This window comes from Rana temporaria, chromosome 3 (genome assembly GCF_905171775.1).
Source record: "Rana temporaria chromosome 3, aRanTem1.1, whole genome shotgun sequence".
NCBI lineage: Eukaryota > Metazoa > Chordata > Amphibia > Anura > Ranidae > Rana > Rana temporaria.
The window spans coordinates 469,272,366-469,299,760 of NC_053491.1; the positions used below are offsets into that span (position 1 = coordinate 469,272,366).

The 27,395-nt window shown below is 45.8% G+C and overlaps 1 protein-coding gene across 1 annotated transcript in view; it reads right to left on the reverse strand.

The window, feature by feature from the left end:
• The window catches only part of LOC120933622 (mitochondrial fission 1 protein-like), a 34,419-nt gene extending 13,237 nt beyond the window's left edge, over positions 1-21,182 (reverse strand). The window contains exon 1 of the mRNA XM_040346928.1: positions 21,031-21,182. Within this exon, the coding sequence (XP_040202862.1) occupies positions 21,031-21,075 (45 nt within the window). The 5' untranslated portion in view covers positions 21,076-21,182. The remainder of the gene's footprint in view (positions 1-21,030) is intronic.
• Positions 21,183-27,395: the final 6,213 nt, after the last annotated feature.

Here is a 27,395-nt window from a genome sequence, read left to right on the forward strand (position 1 = left end):
CTCTGCGATTTTTATTTTTTGCGATATAAACGCAAAAAGACCGTAAATTTTGAAAAAAAATGATTTTTCTTATAACAAAAAGTAAAAAAAATAGAATAAACTAAATTTTAGTCAAACATTTAGGCCAAAATGTATTCAGCCACATGTCTTTAGTAAAAAAAATCGCAATAAGCGTACATTTATTGGTTTTCGCAAAAGTTATAGCGTCTACAAACTAGGGTACATTTTCTGGAATTTACACAGCTTTTATTTTATGACTGCCTATCTAATTTCTTGAGGTGCTAAAATGGCAAGGCAGTACAAAACCCCCCCAAATGACCCCATTTTGGAAAGTAGACACCCCAAGGAAACTGCTGAGAGGCATGTTGAGTCCATTGAATATTTAATTTTTTTGTCCCAAGTGATTGAATAATGACGAAAAAAAAAAAAAAAAAAAATGTTTACAAAAAGTTGTCACTAAATGATATATTTCTCACACATGCCATGGTTATATGTGGAATTGCACCCCAAAATACATTCTGCTGCTTCTCCTGAGTACGGGGATACCACATGTGTGGGACTTTTTGGGAGCCTAGCCGCATACGGGGCCCCAAAACCCAAGCACCGCCTTCAGCATTTCTAAGGGCACAAATTTTTGATTTCACTCCTCACTACCTATCAAGGTTTCGAAGGCCATAAAATGCCAAAATAGCAAAAAAAAAAAACAAATGACCCCATTTTGGAAAGTAGACACCCTAAGCTATTTGCTGAGAGGCATGTCGAGTCCATGGAATATTTTATATTTTGACACAAGTTGCGGGAATATGACAAACTGATTTTTTTTTGAACAAAGTTGTCACTAAATGATATATTGCTCACACATGCCATAGTTATATGTGGAATTGCACCCCAAAAGACATTCTGCTGCTTCTCCCGAGTACGGGGATACCACATATGTGGGACTTTTTGTGAGCCTAGCCACGTACGGGGCCCCGAAAACAAAGCACCGCCTTCAAGATTTCTAAGGGCATACATTTTTGATTTCACTCCTCACTACCTATCACTACCTATCACAGTTTTGAAGGCCATAAAATGCCAAGATGTCACACAACCCCCCCAAATGACCCCATTTTGGAAAGAAGACACCCCAAGCTATTTGCTGAGGCATGTTGAGTCCATGGAATATTTAATTTTATGGCCCCAAGTGATTGAATAATGACCAAAAAAAAAAAAAAAAAAATTTTTTACAAAACGTTGTCACTAAATGATATATTTCTCACATATGCCATGGGCATATGTGGAATTGCACCCCAAAATACATTCTGCTGCTTCTCCTGAGTACGGGGATACCACATGTGTGGGACTTTTTGGGAGCCTAGCCGCGTACGGGACCCCGAAAACCAATCACCGCCTTCAGGATTTCTAAGGGCATAAATTTTTGATTTCACTCCTCACTACCTATCACAGTTTCGAAGGCAATAAAATGCCAAAACAGCACAAAACCCCCCCAAATGACCCCATTTTGGAAAGTAGACACCCCAAGCTATTTGCTGAGAGGCATGTTGAGTCCATGGAATATTTAATTTTTTTGCCCCAAGTCACTGAATAATGACCAAAAAAAAAAAAATACAAAACGTTGTCACTAAATGATATATTTCTCACACATGCCACGGTTATATGTGGAATTGCACCCCAAAATACATTCTGCTGCTTCTCCTGAGTACGGGGATACCACATGTGTGGGACTTTTTGGGAGCCTAGCCGCGTACGGGACCCCGAAAACCAATCACCGCCTTCAGGATTTCTAAGGGCATAAATTTTTGATTTCACTCCTCACTACCTATCACAGTTTCGAAGGCAATAAAATGCCAAAACAGCACAAAACCCCCCCAAATGACCCCATTTTGGAAAGTAGACACCCCAAGCTATTTGCTGAGAGGCATGTTGAGTCCATGGAATATTTAATTTTTTTGCCCCAAGTCACTGAATAATGACCAAAAAAAAAAAAATACAAAACGTTGTCACTAAATGATATATTTCTCACACATGCCACGGTTATATGTGGAATTGCACCCCAAAATACATTCTGCTGCTTCTCCTGAGTACGGGGATACCACATGTGTGGGACTTTTTGGGAGCCTAGCCGCGTACGGGACCCCGAAAACCAATCACCGCCTTCAGGATTTCTAAGGGCATAAATTTTTGATTTCACTCCTCACTACCTATCACAGTTTCGAAGGCAATAAAATGCCAAAACAGCACAAAACCCCCCCAAATGACCCCATTTTGGAAAGTAGACACCCCAAGCTATTTGCTGAGAGGCATGTTGAGTCCATGGAATATTTAATTTTTTTGCCCCAAGTCACTGAATAATGACCAAAAAAAAAAAAATACAAAACGTTGTCACTAAATGATATATTTCTCACACATGCCACGGTTATATGTGGAATTGCACCCCAAAATACATTCTGCTGCTTCTCCTGAGTACGGGGATACCACATGTGTGGGACTTTTTGGGAGCCTAGCCGCGTACGGGGCCCCGAAAACCAAGCACTGCCTTCAAGATTTGTGTGAGTGAAATCAAAAATTTATGTCCTTAGAAATCTTGAAGGCGGTGCTTGGTTTTCGGGGTCTCATACGCGGCTAGGCTCCCAAAAAGTCCCACACATGTGGTATCCCCGTACTCAGGAGAAGTAGCAGAATGTATTTTGGGGTGCAATTCCACATATAACCATGGCATGTGTGAGAAATATATCATTTAGTGACAATGTTTTGTACATTTTTTTATTTTAATTTTTTTTGGTCATGATTCAATCACTTGGGGCAAAAAAATTAAATATTCCATGGACTCAACATGCCTCTCAGCAAATAGCTTGGGGTGTCTACTTTCCAAAATGGGGTCATTTGGGGGTTTTTTGTGCTATTTTGGCATTTTATGGCCTTCGAAACTGTGATAGGTAGTGAGGAGTGAAATCAAAAATTTGCGCCCTTAGAAATGCTGAAGGCGGTGCTTGGTTTTCGGGGTCCCGTACGCGGCTAGGCTCCCAAAAAGTCCCAAACATGTGGTATCCCCGTACTCAGGAGAAGCAGCAGAATGTATTTTAGGGTGCAACTCCACATATAACCATGGCATGTGTGAGCAATATATCATTTAGTGACACATTTTTCTTTTTTTTTTTTTTTTTTCTCATTATTCAATCACTTTGGACAAAAAAAAAAAAAATCAATGGACTCAACATGCCTCTCAGCAGTTTCCTTGGGGTGTCTTCTTTCCAAAATGGGGTCATTTGGGTTTTTTTTGTGCTATTTTGGCATTTTATGGCCTTCGAAACTGTGATAGGTAGTGAGGAGTGAAATCAAAAATTTACACCCTTAGAAAGCCTGAAGGCGGTGATTGGTTTTTGGGGTCCCGTACGCGGCTAGGCTCCCAAAAAGTCTCACACATGTGGTATCCCCGTACTCAGGAGAAGCAGCAGAATGCATTTTGGGGTGTAATTCCACATATGCCCATGGCATGTTTGAGCAATATATCATTTAGTGACAACTTTGCGCAAAAAAAAATATATATATATATATATATTTATATTTCCCGCAACTTGGGTCAAAATCTAAAATATTCCATGGACTTAAGATGCCTCTCAGCAAATAGCTTGGGGTGTCTACTTTCCAAAATGGGGTCATTTGGGGGGGTTTTCAATTGTCCTGGCATTTTATGCACAACAATTAGAAGCTTATGTCACACATCACCCACTCTTCTAACCACTTGAAGAAAAAGCCCTTTCTGACACTGTTTGTTTACATAAAAACATATTATTTTTTTGCAAGAAAGTAAAGTTGAACCCCCAAACATTATATATTTTTTTAAAGCAAAGGCCCTACAGATTAAAATGGTAGGTGTTGCAAAAAAAATTTCCACACAGTATTTGCGCAGCGTTTTTTCAAACGCATTTTTTGGGGAAAAAATACACTTTTTTTTATTTTAAAGCACTAAAACACACTATATTGCCCAAATTATTGATGAAATAAAAATTATGATCTTAGGCCGAGTACATGGATACCAAACACGACATACTTTAAAATTGCGCACAAACGCGCAGTGGCGACAAACTACATACATTTTTAAAAGCCTTTAAAAGCCTTTACAGGTTACCACATTAGATTTACAGAGTAGGTCTACTGCTAAAATGACTGCCCTCGATCTGCCCTTCGCGGTGATACCTCACATGCATGGTAAAATTGCTGTTTACATATGACTCCAGACCGACGCTTGCGTTCGTCTTTGCGCAAGAGCAGGGGGGGACAGGGATGCTTTTTTTTATTTTTTTATTTTTTTATATATTTATTTCGCTTTTTTTATTTTATTTGTTAACTGTTCCTTCCATTTATTTATTTTTTTACCATTTTTATTGTTATCTCAGGGAATGTAAATATCCCTTATGATAGCAATAGTTAGTGACAGGTACTCTTTTTTTTTTTTAAATGGGGTCTATTAGACCCTAGATCTTTCCTCTGCCCTCAAAGCATCTGACCACACCAAGATCGGTGTGATAAAATGCTTTCCCATATTCTCAATGGCGCCGTTTATATCTGGGGGGGGGGACATTCCCTCCCACTGAATGTAAAAGCAGTCTAGAGGCTAATTAGCCGCTAGGACTGCTTTTACATGAAAGCCGACCGCTGGCTGAAAAGAATGATACCAAGATGATGCCTAAACCCGCAGGCATCATTCTGGTATAACCATTCAAAATCCTGCAACATACCAGTACGTTGATGGTTCTTGTTGGACATGTATTGTAATCTTTTTTTTTTTCATGCAGTCTGTTGGCTGAACAAAAAAAAGATTGATCGGTGGGTATGCCCACCATTAGAATACCTCCCTTCATCCACCCACTTCTAATGATGGGCATACATGCACCATTTATATATGCCGAAGCATGGGGGCATCCTCCCGCAAAAAAGTTATGCCGCGTACGGTCGGACTTTTCTATGCCGCGTACACACGGTCGGACTTTTCTATGCCGTGTACACATGGTCAGACTTTTCCACAGGAAAGCCTCCGTAGGAATGTCAACCGTATGTACGCGGCATTAGGAGCAAAATCGCTCCTCCGCCCCTAATGCCCCCATGCTCCGGCATATATGCTCTTTTTTGAACTGTAGTGGTGAAATCACCTCCTACAGCATTGGAGTCGCGGCTTTATATATCGTGGGAGCAAACGCTGTTGCTGTCACGCTAAATAAATCCGCACTGCAACTGAATGGCGTACCTGCTAAGCAAATGATGGTTAACATTAAAACAAAGTAACATTCCAGTATAACAGTAAGATCATACCATACCTGCAAAGCAAATACCTATAAAAAAACATAGTAAAAAATAAAACATTTTTTAACGCAACCTGTGCCTAAAATATATATATATGCCAAAGCATGGGGGCATCCTCCCGCAAAAAAGTTATGCCGCGTACGGTCGGACTTTTCTATGCCGCGTACACACGGTCGGACTTTTCTATGCCGTGTACACATGGTCAGACTTTTCCACGGGAAAGCCTCCGTAGGAATGTCAACCGTATGTACGCGGCATTAGGAGCAAAATCGCTCCTCCGCCCCTGCTGCCCGCATGCTTCGGCATATATGCTCTTTTTTTTAACTGTGGTGGTGAAATCACCTCCTACAGCACTGGAGTCGCGGCTTTATATATCGTGGGAGCAAACGCTGTTGCTGTCAAGATAAATAAGTCCGCGCAACAGCTGAATGGCGTACCTGAAAACAGTAAAATAAATTACATACCTGAAAAGCAAGCATGAAAAAACATAACAACAATAAAACTTTGCAGAATAGAATACAGTAAAAAAGAGCAGAACAATAGAGAGAGAATAGAGAGGGAGAGAACAATAAAACGACAACTATTTTTGGTTTTTTTATTTTATATTTTTTTGTGTGTTTTTATTTTTTACTTTTTTTATTTTTTTTTTTAACACTTTTTTTTGTAACTGTGAACTGTAACTTCAACTTTTCGGTTCCAGGTTTGGGTCTCTCAAAATGCGATGGCATCTTGGGAGACCCTGTGTGAGTGTGCCTAGCCTGTGAAATGTTTCACCCTACACTAATAATTAACGTGTGTGTGGAAGCGTTCAAAACATTCACCAATACAAAGACCAGGATTGCCAGGACATTTGGGACAAAAATAACGGGTGTCACGCCTAAATCCGCGCTTGGTACAGACACGACATTTTCTTTGGGGGGCTCGTTGGGTAGGGGTACTCGGGAGGACATAAGAAAAATGCCTCTCATGCAGTCGGCTTACTGCATTTGGTAGGGGATGGTGAGGTACAGTACCGCCTGGATACAGGAGTTCTGTGATGATATCCCTCTGGAATTGAAGGAAGGATTCATTCCGTCCTGAAGCTCTGTATACGACATGAGCATTCAGTAGAGCCAATTGAAATAAATGTAGAGACACTTTTTTGTACCAGCGTCTCGTCTTACGGGCAATATGATACGGCGCCATCAACTGGTCGTTGAGGTCCACCCCTCCCATATTAAGGTTATATTCGTGGACACAGAGGGGTTTCTCCACAACACCAGTCGCCGTACGAATTTGGACTGTCGTGTCTGCGTGAAGGGTGGTAAGAACGAAAACATTCCTATTGTCCCGCCACTTCACAGCGAGCAAATTTTTACATCTGCAGCAGGCTCTCGCCCCCGGCCTAACACGGGCATCTACAAGCCGCTGGGGGAAGCCCCGGCGATTAGGTCGCACGGTGCCACATGCTCCAATCTGTTGATCAAATAAGTGGCTAAAAAGTGGCACGCTGCTGTAAAAATTGTCCACATACAAATGGTACCCCTTTCCGAATAAGGGTGACACCAAGTCCCAAACAATCTTGCCAGCGCTCCCCATGTAATCTGGGCATCCTTCCGGCTCTACCTGACTATCTTTTCCCTCGTAAACCCTAAAGCTCCATGTGTAGCCTGTGGCCCTGTCACAGAGCTTATAGAGCTTGACCCCGTATCTGGAACGCTTGCTGGGAAGGTACTGTTTGAAAGACAAGCGGCCAGCAAATTTAATCAGGGACTCATCAACGCATACAACCTGCTGGGGATTAAACAAGGCTGCAAAACGTTCGTTGAAATGGTTTACGAGGGGCCGAATTTTGTAGAGCCGGTCAAATTCAGGGTCTCCACGTGGACGACAAAGTGCATTGTCACTGAAATGCAGGAACCGCAGGATCGCCTCGTATCGTTTCCTGGCCATGTGAGCAGAGAAAATGTACATATGGTCAATGGGATGTGTGGACCAATACATCCGCAATGACGGAAATTTGTGTATGCCCATGTTGAGGGTAAGGCCCAGAAAGGTCTTAAATTCGGAAACCTCGAGAGGTTTCCATTCTTTGGCAAGGCGAGACTGGGGGTTAGCGGCGATGTAAGTACCAGCATATAAATTGGTCTGGTCCACAATAGATCTATAGAGATCTTCCGTGAAATACAGCGAATAAAAATCAAGTGACATAAAGTTCGCTGTATCCACCTGAATACCGGGTTGGCCAGTGAATGGGGGAAGTACAGGTGCTGTAGAAGTGGTGGGGACCCAATCAGGATAGGCAAATTCTACAGGAAGGGCACTATGGGCACGACGGGCCTGTCTCTGTCTTTTTCTTGGTGGCAGCGGGACACTACTTGTGCTTGCCACATCGCCAGCTTCAACTGCACTTATGGGACTCGCCACGTCACCAAGTGTTACTGCAGTGCTGGATAAACGACCAGGGTGTACTAGGCCGCTGGTGCTTGCCAATTCACCAGAAGGAATAGCGGCGCTAGTACTGGATCTCTGCTCCATACGAGGGTCCTGCGGTTCTTGCTGCTCAACAACATCAGAATGGGATCGGGTACGCCTGGCCTTAGCAGGGACCTCAACTTCGTCGTGCGAGCTATCTGACATGGAGCCGCTGTCGTAAACGGGTTCATATTCTGAGCCAGAATCTGTCAGATGCGTGACCTCCTCCTCTTCACTATCTGACATGCACATGAACTCCAAGGCCTGCTTATCATTGTACCTTCGGTTTGCCATTTTGGACTCTAAATTTAGTGGTACAATGGTAAGGATTCACAGGTAAAAAAAGCACCTGACTATAGAAAAGCAAATGTAGAAAACGCTTCAAAAAAAACTGTAAGCGATCGCAGGGATCAGGCCTGTCTCTGCGAACGCTGCAGTTATGTGTCTTGTGTTTTGTAAGTGACAGTGATCGATCGATACTGCACTTGGGTGGGTTGGGCTGGGCAGAGGGGGAAAACGCAGGTGCTAGCGGGTATCTGGGCTGATTCCGCTAACAATGCGTTTTTGGGTACCCTAAACTGCTGGGTACGCTAGTATAGATCTGATCAGATCAGGTATCGATCCGTTCAGATCCTATACCACTAAGGGGGGTGTATGCTTAGCGAGTGGGTGTAAGCGGTACTGGCTCTAACCTAACGCTGCCTGGGGTGACGCAGACCCTGACTGGCGCTAAAATTAAATTTATATCACCCGCCGGGTGATCAGGGGGTTAAACCTATTGGGTTATATACGGCGGGTGCTCTGATGCTATAAACAGCAAACTAACCAACCAGCGTCAACCGTAACACTTATACGGTGATCACTGGTGAAAGGGTTAACTAGGGGGCAATCAGGGGGTTAAAACCTTTATTCGGTAATATATGGGGGTACCTAACGCTTTCTAAAAACCTGGTGGCGAACCTAAAATAACTAAATAACTAACTGGCTAACCACGTCACCAGTGACACTTATACAGTGATCAGTGGTGAAAGGGTTAACTCTAGGGGCAATCAGGGGTTAAAACCTTTATTTATGGGGGTACCTAACGCTATATAAACCTGGCGGCGAACCTCAAAAAAAACTAACTGCCTAGCGGCAACAGTGACACTAATACAGCGATCAGAAACCGATCGCTTAGTGACACTGGCAATAGGGGTGAAAGGGTTAACTCTAGGGGCAATCAGGGGTTAAAACCTTTATTTATGGGGGTACCTAACGCTATATAAACCTGGCGGCGAACCTCAAAAAAAACTAACTGCCTAGCGGCAACAGTGACACTAATGCAGCGATCAGAAACCGATCGCTTAGTGACACTGGCAATAGGGGTGAAAGGGTTAACTTTAGGGGCAATCAGGGGTTAAACCTTTATTGGGGGGGGGTAGGGGGCTACCCTGGACCTAAAGGGGCCTAAACCTAACTGCCCTGACACTTTTTTCTGTCACACTGACACTAAAAGCAGTGATCAGAAAATAAATGATCACTGCAATCAGTGACACTGTGACAGGGGGTGATCTGGGGGTGCTGGGGGGGTGATCGGGGGGGGTTATGTGCCTATGTGTGCTGTGTCAGTGTGCTGTTGGTGCAACTCACAGTACTGACGTCTTCTCTCCTCTGGAATCAAACGAAAAGACCGCCAGAGGGGAGAAAACGTCACTTCCTCCCTGCCTGTGTTTACAGTTACACAGGCAGGGAGGGCTCTGCTGCAATCCGATTCGCCGAGGGAGATCGAGAGGGGACGGCTGGAAACCAATAGCCGCCCCCTCCTCCCGGACCTCCCGTACACCGTTCCCGGCCGCCGCATGTACCGGAGGGGGTCCCGATCGGACCCCCGAACCGAGGTAAGGCGGGGACGTACCTATACGCCCATGTGCCTGTACGTGCCATATTGTGGACGTATATGTACATGCGGTGGTCGGGAACTGGTTAAGTGTGTTAATTCACATGTGGGGTGGCTGGGACTGTCTGATCACGTGAGCTCCGATATTGGCTTTTACAGTGGTCACATGATCAGAAGCTGAACCAGATGGTCCCCAAATATTACTAAAACAGGGTATGTAATGAAATCACAAAAGATTAATTTTTCATGATTTAATTATCAATGTGATGAGCAGGGGGACGCAATAGGCAGACTTCAGACCTAAACCGCAGTACACGGTAAATCACCACACACTTAAAGTGAGCAGCTACAAATACGGCAGCTGCTGACTTTTAAAAAATGGACACTTAACTGTCCAGTGCGCCCGCGATGTCAGCAGCCGAGGCTGAGCAATCGTTCGGTCCTCGGCTGCTTCCGCCGCCATGCTCGGCGAGGGAATCAGGAAGTGAAGCCTGACGGCTTCACTGCCCGATTCCCTACTGCGCATGCGCGAGGATCGCGGCGTGCCGTCATTGGTCCTCGCTCTCTCCTGGGAACAGTGTTTCCCAGAAGACAGCGGGGGGAGTGACGTCACAGGCTGGATTCCCCGTGGGGATCAGACCTGGAAGTGGTGCAAATACCTGTCAGACAGGTATCTGCACCCCCTGAAAGGTGCCAAATGTGACACCGGAGGGAGGGAGGGATCCAAAAAGCGGATTGTGTGAACCTCCGCTTTAAGGAACGCCCCTGAAAATTTAACACACCACAATGCATAGCAATGCACCGCTGTGTGCTGGGGTGGAATAGTGGTACGTGTGTTTTCTGCTCGGATTTGAATGGGCTTCCTTTAGGCTCCATTCACACCTAGGCGTTTTTACGCCCGACGCTATTGCAGCCTGAAATACGCTGGAGGGGTAATTTAACATTGTCGGCTATGGAGATGGTTCACATCTCCACGCTGTACGCCTGAAGCTCAAAACAAATCCCTGACCCTTTTTTTTCAAGCGGCTTCGGCATTCGGCCATAGCCGACAATGTGTAAATCACCCCTCCAGCGAAAACCGCGGTAAAAAACGCTGCGTTTTGTCGCGGAAAAACGCTGCGGTTTGTCGCGGAAACACGCTGCAATTTGTCGCTGCAAATCGCGGTACAATACGCTGCGTTCAGGTGTGAATGGAGCCTCAGGGACATCTCCACGACGAACGCCGTATGCCTGAAGCTCAAAACAAGTCCCTAAGGCTCCATTCACACCTGAACGCGGCGTATTGTACCGCGATTTGCCGCAACAAAACGCAGCATTTTTTACCGCGGTTTTCGCTGGAGGGGTGATTTACACATTGTCGGCTATGGCCGAACGCCGAAGCCGCTTGAAAAAAAAGGGTCAGGGACTTGTTTTGAGCTTCAGGCGTACAGCGTTCGGCGTGGAGATGTGAACCATCTCCATAGTTGACAATGTTAAATCACCCCTCCAGCGTATTTCAGGCTGCAATAGCGTCGGGCGTAAAAACGCCTAGGTGTGAATGGAGCCTAACCCTTTTTTTCAGGCGGCTTCAGCGTTCGGCCATAGCCGACAATGTGTAAATCACCCCTCCAGCGAAAACCGCGGTAAAAAACGCAGCGTTTTGACGCGGCAAATCGTGGGACAAAACGCCGCAATTTGTCGCGGTACAATACGCCGCGTTCAGGTGTGAATGGAGCCTAAAGGGGTTGTGTAAAAGGTTTTTATTTTCAAAATAGGTTCCGTTAAGCTTGTGCATTGTTGGTTCACAGCATCTCCCCACACGGATGTAGTCCCAAGAGAGGGGGTGAACACGCCGACTAACCCCCCAGCCAGAACGGCTCAGATGATGGAGGAAAGCTTACTGAGGAGGAACAGGAAGTGAGAAATTCAGACAAAGGAACAACATTTAGAAGGGAAATCGAAGGAAAAGGTAAGTGAAGCAACAATGCACTAGCTTAAAGGAACCTATTTAGAAAATAAAAAGCAAACCTTTACAACCCCGTTAAAGCATCACACGATCCTTCTTCAGTAAGGGGAGGGACACCCTGATTTTTTTTTTTTACCAATCGTCCATGGCAGGCACCACATTCCTATCCTCGGAGGATCACTTTAATCCTTGTGGTTCCAGGTTGGCTGTGATGGAAGGATTCCCATGCTGTGACCCATAGAGGAGTGTTTACCCAACACGCTGACAAGTGTCTGTACACACAATGCTGGCAAACACTCAGGACACTCAGGCCCGGATTTACGTAGAAGCGCGCATCTTTGTGCGGGCGTAACGTATCCTATTTACGTTACACCTCCGCAACTTTTACAGGCAAGTGCCGTATTCTCAAACGTTGCGGCGGCGGCGTAGCGTAAATAGGCCGGCGTAAGCCCGCCTAATTCAAATGCGGTAGATGTGGGCGTGTGTTATGTAAATTTTATGTGACCCCACGTAAATGACGCTTTTTACGAACGGCGCTTGCGCCGTCCGTTAAAGTATCCCAGTGCGCATGCTCCAAATTAACCCGCAAGAAGCCAATGCTTTCGACGTGAACGTAAATGACGCACCGCCCTATTCGCGGACTTATGCAAACAACGTAAAATTTTCAAAATTTGACGCAGGAACGACGTCCTTACTTAACATTGGTACGCCGCATCTACGCCTCATATAGCAGGGTTAACTTTACGCCGAGTAAAGCCTAACGTAAACGGCGTAACTGTACTGCGTCGGCCGGGCGTATGTTCGTGAATTCGCGTATCTAGCCGATTTACATATTTCTAGGCGTAAATCAGCGTACACGCCCCTAGCGGCCAGCGTAAATATGCAGTTAAGATACGACGGCGTAAGAGACTTACGCCGGTCGGATCTAATAGAAATCTATGCGTAGCTGATTCTAAGAAACAGGCGCATAGATACGACGGCTCGGACTCAGAGTTACGTCGGCGTATCTGGAGATAGGCCGGCGTAACTCGTACGTGAATCCGGGCCTCAGCACCTCCACAATACGGAGTCGGGGAACCTGCTGCAGGTCAGAGGACATCATGGAGATCCTCCATCATGTGTGACAGTGTTAGGTCCCATACACATTGGGCATTTAACCCCAATATCTCAGAGCCCGGCGGAGAGTCCAGACCTAGAGCCTGTTAAGCTCTATGAGAGGCTGACAGCTGGGGGAAGGGGGAGGGGGGGGGCGGACACACCCACAAGTCATACTTCATATTCCCATCGCACACATTCCTGGATGAGCTCTTGGATTTGGGCGCAACCAGCTGGATACGGGTACAAGTCACAATGAGAATATTTGCCAGCACACCATGGAACGATGTAAATCGCGTCCAAACGGATGATTTATCGCATGATCACAACATAAGGAGGGTGCAACATTTCGGAGCCACGCAGGACCCCTTCGTCACGTCATACCAGTCTGGGGGTGGGAGGAGCTTGCTTTTCTTGTGCGTTTTTTTATTTTTCTGGCTTTTTTGATTGGTTGATGGCTCTAAATTTTGCACACTGTAACCCCACATTTATCACATGCCTGACGAAGGGGTCCTGCGTGGCTCCGAAACGTTGCACTCTCCTTGTGTTGTGATCATGCGATAAATCATCCGTTTGGACGCTATTTATGTATTTTCATGGTGTGCTGGTAACATTGACACCCACAAGGCAGACCCCCGGGTTCATACTACCTTAAAGCCCCTTTCACACTGGGGCGTTTTCCAGGCGAAGCCTCATCTGCAATCCCAATGTGCTTTCAGAGCCCTTTCACACTGCCATCGCCCGAAAAACGCTGGTATAGCACCGCTAAGACCCTAACGTTTTTAGGGTGTTTTGCAGTGCCTCAGTGTGAAAGGGTAAGGCGTTTTTACAGCGCTTTCAATTCATTTCAATGGAGAGGGGCGTTTTTGGAGCGTTTTTTCAGCACCCAAAAGCTGCTCCAAAGATGCTGCTTGCAGGACTCAGTATGAAAGGGTCCATTGAGATGCATGGAGAGCGTTTTATGAGTGTTTTAACCACTTAAGACCCGGACCTTTATGCAGGTAAAGGACCCGGACAGTTTTTGCGATTCGGTACTGCGTCGCTTTAACTGACAATTGGGCGGTCGTGCAACGTGGCTCCCAAACAAAATTGGCGTCCTTTTTTTCCCCACAAATAGAGCTTTCTTTTGGTGGTATTTGATCACTTCTGCGGTTTTTAGTTTTTGCGCTATAAACAAAAATAGAGCGACAATTTTGAAAAAAAATATGAATACTTTTTGCTATAATAAATATCCCCCAAAAAAAGATATAAAAAAAAAAATTTCCTCAGTTTAGGCCGATACGTATTCTTCTACCTATTTTTCGTAAAAAAACAAAAAAAAAATCGCAATAAGAGTTTATTGATTGGTTTGCGCAAATGTTATAGCGTTTACAAAATAGGGGATAGTTTTATGGCATTTTTATTAATATTTTTTTTTTTACTAGTAATGGCGGCGATCAGCGTTTTTTTTTTTCGGTACTGCGACATTATGGCGGACACTTCTGACACATTTTTGGGAGCATTGGCATTTTTATAGCGATCAGTGCTATAAAAATGCATCGATTACTATAAAAATGCCACTGGCAGGGAAGGGGTTAACACTAGGGGCGGGAAAGGGGTTAAGTATGTTCCCTGGGTGTGTTCTAACTGTAGGGGGGTGGCTTCACTAGGGGAAATCACTGATCGCCGTTCATACATTGTATGAACCAGACGGTCAGGCATTTCTTCCCTGACAGGACCGGGAGCTGTGCGTTTACACACACAGCTCCCGGTTCTCGCTCTGTAACGAGTGATCGCGGGTGCCTGGCGGCGATCGCGCCCGCCGGGCACGCGCGTCGTGATCAGGGACGAGCGGGGGGCGGGCACGCGCCCCTAGTAGCTGCTTAGCTAGGCGACGTAGAGCTACGGGCTCTCGCGCAGGCGAGCCGACCTGCCGCCGTAGAACTGTGGCGGCTGGTCGGCAAGTAGTTAAAGCGCTTTCAATTCATTTCAATGGAGAGGGGCGTTTGAGCGTTTTTTTTTTCAGCGCCCAAAAGCTGCTCCAAAGATGCTGCTTGCAGGACTCAGTGTCCATTGAGATGCATGGAGAGCGTTTTATGAGCGCTATTTTTAACGCTAAAACGCTGTAAGAACACTTCAGTGTGAAAGGGGTCTAAATGTTCATTATGGCAATCGGGGAAGAAGCGATGCTCAGTCAGCTTCAGTAGAGTGTAAAGGTGACATTAGAAGTCTAATAAAAAATTGGTCACCTGCACAATGCTATCACACTTGTGAGTCCCCTTATACCAGCAATAAAGCCAAAGTAAAAATTAAAAAAAAAAGTTTTAAAAATTAGAAAAAAAAAAAAAAAAAATCAGCCCCGCCCACATATGAAGAACAAACAGGTGCATGTATACATACATTACAATTGCGTCACATGTATTCCATATCACCACATATGTTGGGGTGACATCATTCACAGTTATCTTTAAATTAATAACCTGTAAAGGCTTTTAAAACATTGCCTATGGACAATTTGGGGTACCGCCGTTGGTTGCCATTTCACTGACATGTTTGGTAATTAACCACTTGCCGCCCGCCAATGACACATTGACGTCGGCAAAGTGGTTGTAGAATCCTGACTGGACGTCAGACGCGAGTAGAGGAGAGCCGATCGGCTGCTCCTGTGACGGGGGGGTTTGTGCTGATCGATTATCAGCACAACCCCCCCCCCCCCCCCCCCCGAGGATGCCCACTGGACCACCAGGGATTGAAAAAATGAAAATAAAAGGTATGCCACCCTAGACCACCAGGGATGAGGACACAAAAAATGGATGCCAATCAGTGCCCACAATGGGCATCACTGATTGGCAGGCATTGTTTGGCACTGATTGGCATCCATTAGTAAAACACATACAATAGTGCCCATCTATGCCCATCCTTGCCACCTATCAGTGCCCATCCGTGCCGCCTATCAGTGCCCAGCCGTGCTGCCTATCAGTGCCACCTGAAAAAGGTGAGGGAGGGGGCGCTAGACCTAGTGAATGGTGTGCATATATAATACAATATACAAATATTAATTTATGTTACTATGTACATATATGAAACAATAAAAAAGTCCAATCATGTGCTAATTTTGGAATAGAAAAGTGATCAAAAAGTCCTTTAGTATAAGTAGTTCTTGTGAAGAAAGATCTGTATCTTGAATGAGTAGTGAAGCCTCCACCAGATAAATGACAATCACCCGATGTGAATAAATAAATTGGCTCCTTACCAACTAGAGTGGACCCTTTAACTAAAAAGAGGTCAAATCAGCTTTGTTACACAAGGTAACCATGGTAAGTGCAGATGGAAAGGTCCCAATCAGCGATCAGAGGCCTGGTAACGGATCTCACATCCCATCGAAAATATAAAAGAAAGGCTGCAATAGTATAATACCGTTTATTAAAAGCAATAAAATAACAGGACAGCCGAATGGCTCCTTACTTGATCAGGTGCCAAAGTCCCGGCACTGAGGCTACTGCGCGTGGTATCGAATACAGAGAGCGGGTCTCTGTGTGTCTCTGTGTGTCTCCGTGAGCGGGTCTCTGTGTGTCTCCGTGTGGCGTGCGTTCCAACTCCACCAACAAGACCCGGAAGTAGCGTGCGTCAGCGTGACCAGTGTGCGCCTCGACATACGTTTCGTAAGGAATTACGTCATCAGAATTACGTCATCCTGATGACGTAATTCCTTACGAAACGTACGTCGAGGCGCACACTGGTCACGCTGACGCACGCTACTTCCGGGGCTTGTTGGTGGAGTTGGAACGCACGCCACACAGAGACACACAGAGACCCGCTCTCTGTATTCGATACCACGCGCAGTAGCCTCAGTGCCGGGACTTTGGCACCTGATCAAGTAAGGAGCCATTCGGCTGTCCTGTTATTTTATTGCTTTTAATAAACGGTATTATACTATTGCAGCCTTTCTTTTATATTTTCGATGGGATGTGAGATCCGTTACCAGGCCTCTGATCGCTGATTGGGACCTTTCCATCTGCACTTACCATGGTTACCTTGTGTAACAAAGCTGATTTGACCTCTTTTTAGTTAAAGGGTCCACTCTAGTTGGTAAGGAGCCAATTTATTTATTCACATCGGGTGATTGTCATTTATCTGGTGGAGGCTTCACTACTCATTCAAGATACAGATCTTTCTTCACAAGAACTACTTATACTAAAGGACTTTTTGATCACTTTTCTATTCCAAAATTAGCACATGATTGGACTTTTTTATTGTTTCATATATGTACATAGTAACATAAATTAATATTTGTATATTGTATTATATATGCACACCATTCACTAGGTCTAGGGCCCCCTCCCTCACCATTTCCATATATTGTTCAGTCACCTGAATTTGGGGAGCAGCTCAATTTAATTTATCCATTTATATATATATATTTTTCACATTTACTGGTTCCACTTCTAGGAGTTCCCGCCGTGGCGCATAGATTTTTTCCATACCTATCTGTGCCACCTATCCGTACCGCCTATCCAAGCCCATCCATGCCGCCTATCCATGCCGCCTATCCATGCCGCCTATGAGTGCCTATCCGTGCCGCCCATCAGTGCCGCATATTAGTGCCCATCAATGCCACCACATCAGTGCCACCTCATCGGTGCCCATCAGTGCCGCCTTGTCAGTGCCCATCAGCTAAGGAGAAAACGTACTTATTTACAATGTTTTATAATAGAAACAAAAAAAAAACGTATTTTTTTCTAAATTTTCGGTCTTTTTTTTTTTTTGCAGAAAATAAAATATCCCAGAGGTGATCAAATACCACCAAAAGAAAGCTCTATTTGTGGGTACAAAATGATAAAAATTTAGTTTGGGTACAGTGTAGCATGACCGCGCAATTGTCATTCAAAGTGCATCAGTGCTGAAAGCTAAAAATTGGTCTGGGCGGGAAGGTGTATACGTGCCCGGTATGGAAGTGGTTAATTACTCAATGCAACCTCATGTTTTATTTTTTACCAAAAATGTAAAATAAATAAAAAAATAAAAGACTGCACATGCTGGCATCAGGTGCTGTGTTCTGGAGGGCCCAACAGATAAAATGAGATGATTGGAGCACAGTGGGCACAAGCAGAACTTGTTACCAGTCATCTGGTGCCACCTAGTGGTCCTATGCAGGAACCACACTGTACACACATTTTATATTAATTATACACACACATTTGTGTGAATATTTTCTTCTATCTTTTCATGTGACAACACTGAAGAAATGACACTTGTGCTACAATGTTGTGTAGTGAGTGTACAGCTTGTATAACAGTGTCAATTTGCCGTCCCCTCAAAATAACTCAACACACAGCCATTAATGTCTTTACATTGTAGCAAAGTGTAATTTCTTCAGTGTTGTCACATGAAAAGATACAAGATAATATTTACATAAATGTGAGGGGTGTACTTACTTCTGTGAGATACTGTAATATATATATATATACACACACACACACACACACACAGAAGTATTGGGACGTCTGCCTTTTCACTGTGCAGCCCCAGGAATGGGTGAGGGGGTAAGACCGGCAAGTATTGGATCTCGCCACCCGACTCCCGGATAGTAGTATTTGTACCCCAGGGGATAATCCAATGGGGGTTCCTCATTATCACGGCCTCAGCGATCTGACTTTCCTCTTAGGACGGAGCCTCTGTCAGGTTTTTACTGCAGAGTTGTGAAGATCTCCCATCCTGTAGAGATAGGAAGTGATAGAAAATCTCCAGACACACAAACCCTCGTCCCATTAAGCACTTTCCTACTGCAATATGTGTGTAATAAATATATATATATTAGGGCTGCGGAAATTAACGATTAATTGGTCGATTAATCGTTAATTTCTTTGGTCGATTAAAATTATTTTGATCGATTGACGATCCGCGGAGTGAGCTCCGCGGTCTCGCCCATAGGAAAGGCCGCGGCTTCGGCCTAGCTCCGGAGCCGCGGCGCGCTGACGTCATCATCACCTGCCCGCCTGCTTGCATCTTCTTCCCTTGCGCACGTGTGTCCATCAGCTACTCTGCAGATGGGTCTGCCTGCCTGATAGTCAGGTAAGAAAGGACAACCATCTGTGTGTGGTAACATTATGGGGCAGATGTATATATTCCTGGAGTATGGGGACAGATGTGTATATTAAAGCATGGGGGCAGATGCTGTAATGTACACATCTGCCCCCATGCTGTAATGCACACATCTGCCCCCATGCTGTAATGCACACATCTGCCCCCATGCTGTAATGTACACATCTGCCCCCATACTGCAAGAATATACACATCTGCCCCCATGCTGTAATTTACACATGGGGGCAGATGTGTATATTCTTGCAGTATGGGAGGCAGATGTGTATATTAAAGCATGGGGGCAGATGTGTATATTACAGCATGGAGGCAGATGCTGTAATGTACACATCTGCCCCCATGCTGTAATGTACACATCTGCCCCATGCTGTAATGTACACATTTGCCCCCATACTGCAAGAATATACACATCTGCCCCCATGCTGTAATGTACACATCTGCCCCCATACTGCAAGAATATACACATCTGCCCCCATGCTGTAATGTACACATTTGCCCCCATGCTGCAAGAATATACACATCTGCCCCCATGCTGTAATGTACACATCTGCCCCCATGCTGTAATGTACACATCTGACCCCATGCTGTAATGTACACATCTGCCCCCATGCTGTAATGTACACATCTGCCCCCATGCTGCAAGAATATACACATCTGCCCCCATGCTGTAATGTACACATGGGGGCAGATGTGTATATTCTTGCAGTATGGGAGGCAGATGTGTATATTAAAGCATGGGGGCAGATGTGTATATTACAGCATGGGGGCAGATGCTGTAATATACACATCTGCCCCCATACTGCAAGAATATACACATCTGCCCCCATACTGCCCCCACCACATTTACCAGTGGCTAATGCAGAGTTGCAATGCAAGGAGATCAGCTAAAAGTAGTTGTATCTGTATGTGCGTTAATTAATCGAAATTAGTCGATTAATCGATTAAAAAAAAAAAAACGATTAATCGAACACAAAAATTTTAATCAGTCACAGCCCTAATATATATATATATATATATATATATATATATATATATATATATATAATTATATATCTATTGTGGTTTCCCAGGTTATAGATGAAGATTTCAGCCATAACTCCAGTATTATTTATTTCGGCCAGCAGGTGGCGCTCTCATGAAAGTGTTCCGAGAGGCTCAAGGGGACCTTGGAGGACCGGAGAGACATCATGACGTCACTTCCTGTCTTTTTTTTTTTTTTTAATCAATAGATCACTTTTTTTTTTTTTTGATCTTTTTGCTTTTACACACTAATGTTTTAGGCGACTTTTTCATTCGCCGGTCATCATCTTTGTGTTTTTTGTTTTATGCACTCAGCTGATTGGTTGTGGGGAATAATATTTCAGTGATGAGGAGTATCGGAGCTCCCAAATGTGGGTGGGGGGATCAGTGATGAAGAGACGTGTTATGAGGGGGGGGACAGGACAGACCCCCCCCTCATCCAGTCATGGAGGACACAGGGTGTACACATCACTATGGAGGAATGGTGACCCAGAGCCACCAATCAGCTTCCATCCTAGGGACAAGATGAACGCAAACTGGTTACAAGCCTGGACAAGGTACATGCTGATTGGTTCATCTAGGTTATCAGTTTGAACAAGAGGGGTGCTCATTGGTTGCTTCGGGTAAATACAAAGCAACCAATGAGCACCCCTCTTTTTCAAACTGGTAACTGATATCAACCAATCAGCATCTACCTTGTCCAGACTAGTAACTCAGAGCAACCAATTAGCTGCCCCCTTGTCCAGACTGGTAACCCAGAGCAACCAATCAGCTTCCCTCTTGTCCCGAATGGTAACCCAGAGCAACCAAGGAGCATCCCTTCTGTCTAGACTGGTAACCCAGAGCAACCAATCAGCTTCACTCTTGTCCAGACTGGTAACCCAGAGCAACCAATCAGCTTCACGCTTGTCCAGACTGGTAACCCAGAGCAACCAATGAGCGTCCCTCTTGTCCCAACTGGTAACCCATGCCAACCAATCACTATCCATCTTATCCAGTGTAGTAACCCATAGCAACCAATCAGCATTCCTCTTGTCCAAACTGGTAACTCAGAGAAACCAATCAGCGTCTATATTGTCCAGAGTATTAACCTATAGCAACAAATCAGAACACATCTTATCCTGTTAGAGTGGTAACCCAGAGCAACCAATCAACATCCACTGTCTCCAATCCTCAGAGGAGTGAACTCTGATTGGTTGCTACAAGTTACCGAGCTCCTCACAGCCCACACCGTACATCCCCTTCCCCCCTCCGCTCTCACCACCAGATCCTCCACGGCCACCAGGTCATTGAGCACGGCCTCCATCCCGACAGGAAGCGGAGTGTCAGGCGCACCCTTCTCTCGTACCTCTAGGTCCCTCTTGCACTCTCCAGCGTCACTAATTCGCGGCGGCCATCTTAGTTGTGGGAAACGCCACTAAGACTATCTGCGGTCGCCATGCCTACTATGGGCAAGGCAATAATTGATTTGACTGTTGGCGGCCATTTTGGTTCCTGGTACACGTCCTCGTGACGCTGGAGGATCACATGGCTGAGGACGTCACTGACATGAGACCGCTATAGTGACACGAGACAGACGGATCATAGAGAACGGATCACAGAGAGAGGGAGAGATGGATCATAGAGAGAGGGAGAGATGGATCATAGAGAGAGAGAGATCATAGAGAGAGAGACGGGTCATAGAGGTTGAGACGAGTCATAGCAGATCATAGAGAGAGATAGATCATAGAGAGAGAGACAGATCATAGAGAGAGAGACGGATCATAGAGAGAGAGACGGGTCATAGAGATAGAGACGGATCATAGAGAGAGACGGATCATAGAGAGAGACAGGTCATAGAGAGAGAGACGGGTCATAGAGAGAGAGACGGGTCATAGAGAGAGAGACGGGTCATAGAGATAGAGACGGATCATAGAGAGAGACAGGTCATAGCGGATCATAGAGAGAGACGGACGGGTCATAGAGAGAGAGATGGGTCATAGAGATTGAGACGGATCATAGAGAGGGAGACGGGTCATAGCGGATCGTAGAGGGCGAGAGATGGATCATAGAGAGGGAGACGGGTCATAGCGGATCGTAGAGGGCGAGAGATGGATCATAGAGAGGGAGACGGGTCATAGCGGATCGTAGAGGGCGAGAGATGGATCATAGAGAGAGAGAGACGGATCATAGAGAGAGAGAGACGGGTCATAGAGAGAGAGACGGGTCATAGAGAGAGAGACGGGTCATAGAGAGAGAGACGGATCATAGAGAGAGACGGGTCATAGCGGATCATAGAGAGAGACGGACGGGTCATAGAGATTGAGACGGATCATAGAGAGGGAGACGGGTCATAGCGGATCGTAGAGGGCGAGAGATGGATCATAGAGAGAGAGAGGCGGGTCATAGAGAGAGAGACAGGTCATAGAGAGAGAGACGGATCAAAGAGAGGGAGACGGATCATAGCGGATCATAGAGAGCAAGAGAGAGATGGATCATAGAGAGAGAGAGAGATTATCCATACAGCACAAGAGACTGATGCACAGGGGAGAGGGGGATGGACTACCCGTGTGTCCCCAGGGATGTGATGGGCATTATCTAGGCCTTCCACGTAGGGTTGCCACCTCATCCCTTTTAAACCCGAACACACATAAGAATTAAACAGGATCTGAGGCCAGTTTATTGCAGATGAGGCCCCAAGTGATCTTGATGACCCCCTTAATCATCCACACAACCCGTGTAATTCATATGTGTTCGGGTTAAAGGGATGAGGTGGTCACTCTACTTCTCCGCACAGTGGGGAGAGGAACTGGTGTGGGACTTTCTCCAGGTTTCCAAACCACAGAAGGGGCCTCACAACCAGGAAGCTTGGCCCCGCTACCAGGACACCAGAGCTGGGGACGCGCTATCTACACCGAGTGGTGAGTGTCAAGGCCGAGCCCCAGCTGCTTGATTGCCACTCGGGACGGAGAAATCACCAGATTGCCAAACCCCAATTTAGCTGTGCCTTCAGATGGAGATCCTCTGCCGGATTTATGCCTTTCATCCTCCTGGAAGTTCATAGTTGCCAACATTGTGAAAAAAAAAATATAGGGACACTTTTTTTGTATGTAAGCAGAGTCTTGTTATAATTAGGGGGCAGGGCATTCGTTTGTAGGCGTAACTTGCTTATTTTTGCGCCGCTGCGAATAATGGGAGTGGTTACACCTTACATCAGGTGTCCCCAGCAGAGTCTCTCCTTACATCAGGTGCCCCCAGCAGAGTCTCTCCTTACATCAGGTGCCACCAGCAGAATCTCTCCTTACATCAGGCGCCCCCAGCAGAGTCCCTCCTTACATCAGGCGCCCCCAGCAGAGTCTCTCCTTACAACAGGTGCCCCCAGCAGAGTCCCTCCTTACATCAGGTGCCCCCAGCAGAGTCTCACCTTACATCAGGTGCCCCCAGCAGAGTCTCTCCTTACATCAGGTGCCCCCAGCAGAGTCTCTTCTTACATCAGGTGCCCCCAGCAGAGTCTCTCCTTACATCAGGTGCCCCCAGCAGAGTCTCTTCTTACATCAGGTGCCCCCAGCAGAGTCTCTCCTTACATCAGGTGTCCCCAGCAGAGTCTCTCCTTACATCAGGTGCCCCCAGCAGAGTCTCACCTTACATCAGGTGCCCCCAGCAGAGTCTCTCCTTACATCAGGTGCCCCCAGCAGAGTCTCTCCTTACATCAGGTGTCCCCAGCAGAGTCTCGCCTTATATCAGGTGCCCCCAGCAGAGTCTCTCCTTACATCAGGTGTCCCCAGCAGAGTCTCTCCTTACATCAGGTGCCCCCAGCAGAGTCTCACCTTACATCAGGTGCCCCCAGCAGAGTCTCTCCTTACATCAGGTGCCCCCAGCAGAGTCTCTCCTTACATCAGGTGTCCCCAGCAGAGTCTCGCCTTATATCAGGTTCCCCCAGCAGAGTCTCTCCTTACATCAGGTGTCCCCAGCAGAGTCTCTCCTTACATCAGGTGCCCCCAGCAGAGTCTCTCCTTACATCAGGTGCCCCCAGCAGAGTCTCTCCTTACATCAGGTGCCCCCAGCAGAGTCTCTTCTTACATAAGGTGTCCCTCCTTACACCAGGTGTCCCCAGCAGAGTCTCTCCTTACATCAGGTGTCCCCAGCAGAGTCTCTCCTTACATCAGGTGCCCCCAGCAGAGTCTCTCCTTACAGGTGTCCCCAGCAGAGTCTCTCCTTACATCAGGTGCCCCCCAGCAGAGTCTCTCCTTACATCAGGTGCCCCCAGCAGAGTCTCTCCTTACAGGTGTCCCCAGCAGAGTCTCTCCTTACATCAGGTGCCCCCAGCAGAGTCCCTCCTTACATCAGGCGCCCCCAGCAAAGTCCCTTCCTTACATCAGGCGTCCCCAGCAGAGTCTCTCCTTACATCAGGTGCCCCCAGTAGCGACACCACTGGTGATTTGGTCTCTGCGCCATCTACAGAAGACCAGCTCGTGTAGGCTGAAGGGAATAACCGAGAGGCAGAGCCTGGGTTCTGCCTCTTGTTTCTTCCTCACAATAGTTGGTCTTCTGTAAAATGCCGGCCAGCGGAGACAATTCACCAGTCCTGGCCGTGGACCCCGCTAGGCGGCAGCGGAGTTCTGCAGCAAAAAATCTAGAAAAAGATTTCCCGGGATACAATAAGACCGGGACAAAGGTCTAAATACCGGGAATGTCCCAGGAAATATGGGACTGTTGGCAACAATGCAAGTTGTGTAATCCAATGAGAAGGTGTGGGGTGAGGCCTAGGAGACTCGCTTCAATGCTGTTTGCTGATGGAGGGGCTCCTTCTCTACATTACCTAACCGCTTGCCACCTGTGTGCCAGATAACATATACGATATATTACCAAAAGTATTGGGACGCCTGCCTTTACACGCACATCAACTTTAATGACATCCCAGTCTTAGTCTGTAGGGTTTAATATTGAGTTGGCTCCGCCCTTTGCAGCTATAACAGCTTCAACTCTTCTGGGAAGGCCGTCCACAAGGTTTAGGAGTGTCTATGGGAATGTTTGACCGTTCTTCCAGAAGCACATTTGTGAGGTGTGTCTGCTAAAAAAGAATATATATATATATATAATTAGGGGTGTAACGGATCGTCACCGATCCGTGATCCGAACGGGCCACCCCGTTCGGATCGGCACACCCCGCGATCCGCGGAGCGCTCCGGAGCCTAGGCCTAGGAAAGTCCCCGGCTTCGGCCTAGCTCTGGAGCGGCGGCCAGTCTGCTTGCCAGAGCCCAGCGTGACACGCCTCCCCGGGGAGGCGTGTCACGCTGTGCACTGGGCTCTAGCAAGCTGAATGGGAATGTTAGCAGTGAAGCACTGGTGTGAGAGGAGGGGGGGGAAGGGGGAAAAAAGAGCACAATAGCAATTCACAGGGGTGGATTAAAGAGGAAGCAGGTGAGGCTGTTTGGGACTTAAAGTACAATCTTGATGTTTTTACAGCAAAAAAAAAAAAAAAATATATATATATATATATATATATATATTTTGCTGTAAAAACATCAAGATTGTACTTTAAGTCCCAAACAGCCTCACCTGCTTCCTCTTTAATCCACCCCTGTGAATTGCTATTGTGCTCTTTTTTCGGATCAGCAAAATAAAAAAAAGGTTCCTTTTTTTAATTGGTCCAAAAAAAAAATATATTATTTTATTATATTATATATATATATATATATATATATATATATATATATATATATATATTTTTTTTTTTTGGACCAATGAAAAAACGGACCCTTTTTTTTTTTTTTTGCTGATCCGAAAATGATCCGATCCGTGACTCCTGATCCGAGGATCGATCCGATCCGTGAGTTTTTTGATCCGTTGCACCCCTATATATAATGTTTGGGGGTCCTGATTAATTTTCTAGCAAAAAAATTGTGATTTTTACATGAAGGAGAGAAGTGCCAAAATAGGCCCGGTGGTTAAAGCGGGAGTTCACCCGAATTTTTTTTTTAACATTAGATTGAGGCTCGTTTTGTGAAGGGGAATCGGGTGTTTTTTTTTTTTAAATCGAAGCCGTACTTACCGTTTTAGAGAGCGATCTTCTCCGCCGCTTCCGGGTATGGTCTTCGGGACTGGGCGTTCCTATTTGATTGACAGGCTTCCGACGATCGCATACATCGCGTCACAAGAAGCCGAACGCCGGTGCGGCTCTATAGGGCGCCTGCGCACCGACGTTCGGCTACTTTCGGAAAATCGTGACGCGATGGATGCGACTGTCGGAAGCCTCTCGGAAGCCTGTCAATCAAGTAGGAACGCCCAGTCCCGCAGCCCATACCCGGAAGCGGCGGAGAAGATCGCTCTCTAAAACGGTAAGTACGGCTTAAAAAGGTTTTTGGGTGAACCTCCACTTTAATCTTTTACAATTTAAAAATTTTTTTTTACTTTTGATGCTTTGCAACCACACCCTAAATGCGTTGTAGGCCAAGACAAGTTTTCGGTGCATTTGTGACATATTTAAAATAGAAATGGATGGTGGCAACTTCAAAGTGCAGATAGAGCTATACTTGCTGCCACGTAAAAGCACACAAAGGCAGCCGTGTGTACACCTCCATCCGCTCCCTGTTGTAACAATTGTTGATTGTACGTTTTGGCATAGTCTTGCTCCTTAAAACTGTCCAATTGCACAGTGCTGTACCATCAGCTGACCATGAGCTTACACTGTAGTGGGCACAGCCAGATATTTTCCTAGAAGGATTTGGTGTGTCAGTCCTCAGGAGCAGCAGCTAAAAGCGACATCTGCCCCTTGCGAACGTGACCCAGGTGCCTATTTTCAATGGGCTAGATTCAGGTAGTAGGCATGTGCAAAAGGGAAAATTTTGTTTCGTTTCGTTTTAATTCGTTATTTAATTAATTTCGTTAAGTTAGGTTCGTTACATGTGTTAAATTCGTTTTCGGAACTCGTTCGTTTTCGACCGAATTTCGAAAAATCCGGTCGAATTCGAAAATTCTCTCTTCGAATATAATTTCGAAATTCGATCGGAATTCGAAAAAAAAAAAAAATTCGAAATCCAAATTCGATCGGAATTCCAAAAAAAAATAAAAAAAAATTTCGAATTCCAAATCGAAAACCCGCGGACGAAATTTGATCGGAATTCCAAAAAAAAAAAAAAAAAAAAATTATTTTTCGAATTCCAAATCGAAAACCCGCGGACGAAATTCGATCGGAATTCGAAAAAAAAATAAAATTCGAATTCCGATCGAATTTCGTCCGCGGGTTTTCGATTCGGAATCGAAAACGTTCGTTCGGATTCAATAAATTCATTAATATTGCAATTCGGGAATTCGTATGCATCCGAATGTCCGAATAATGAAAAATTCGTCCGAATTTCGATTCGAAACGAAATGCACATGCCTATCAGGTAGTAGTTATGGCGGCGTATCATAATTTCAAATCTGCGCCGTCGTATCTTTACGCCGATTCTCAAAGGCAGATACGTTCAAAAAATAGGCTTCCTCCGCCGACGTAACTTGAATACGGCGGCGTATAATTGTGTGCAATTTTACGCTGGCCGCTAGGGGCGCTTCCGTTGTTTTCGGCGTAGAATATGCAAATGACCTAGATACGCCGATTCACGTACGTACGGCCGGAGCAATTTATTTACGTTAGGCTTTTTCGGC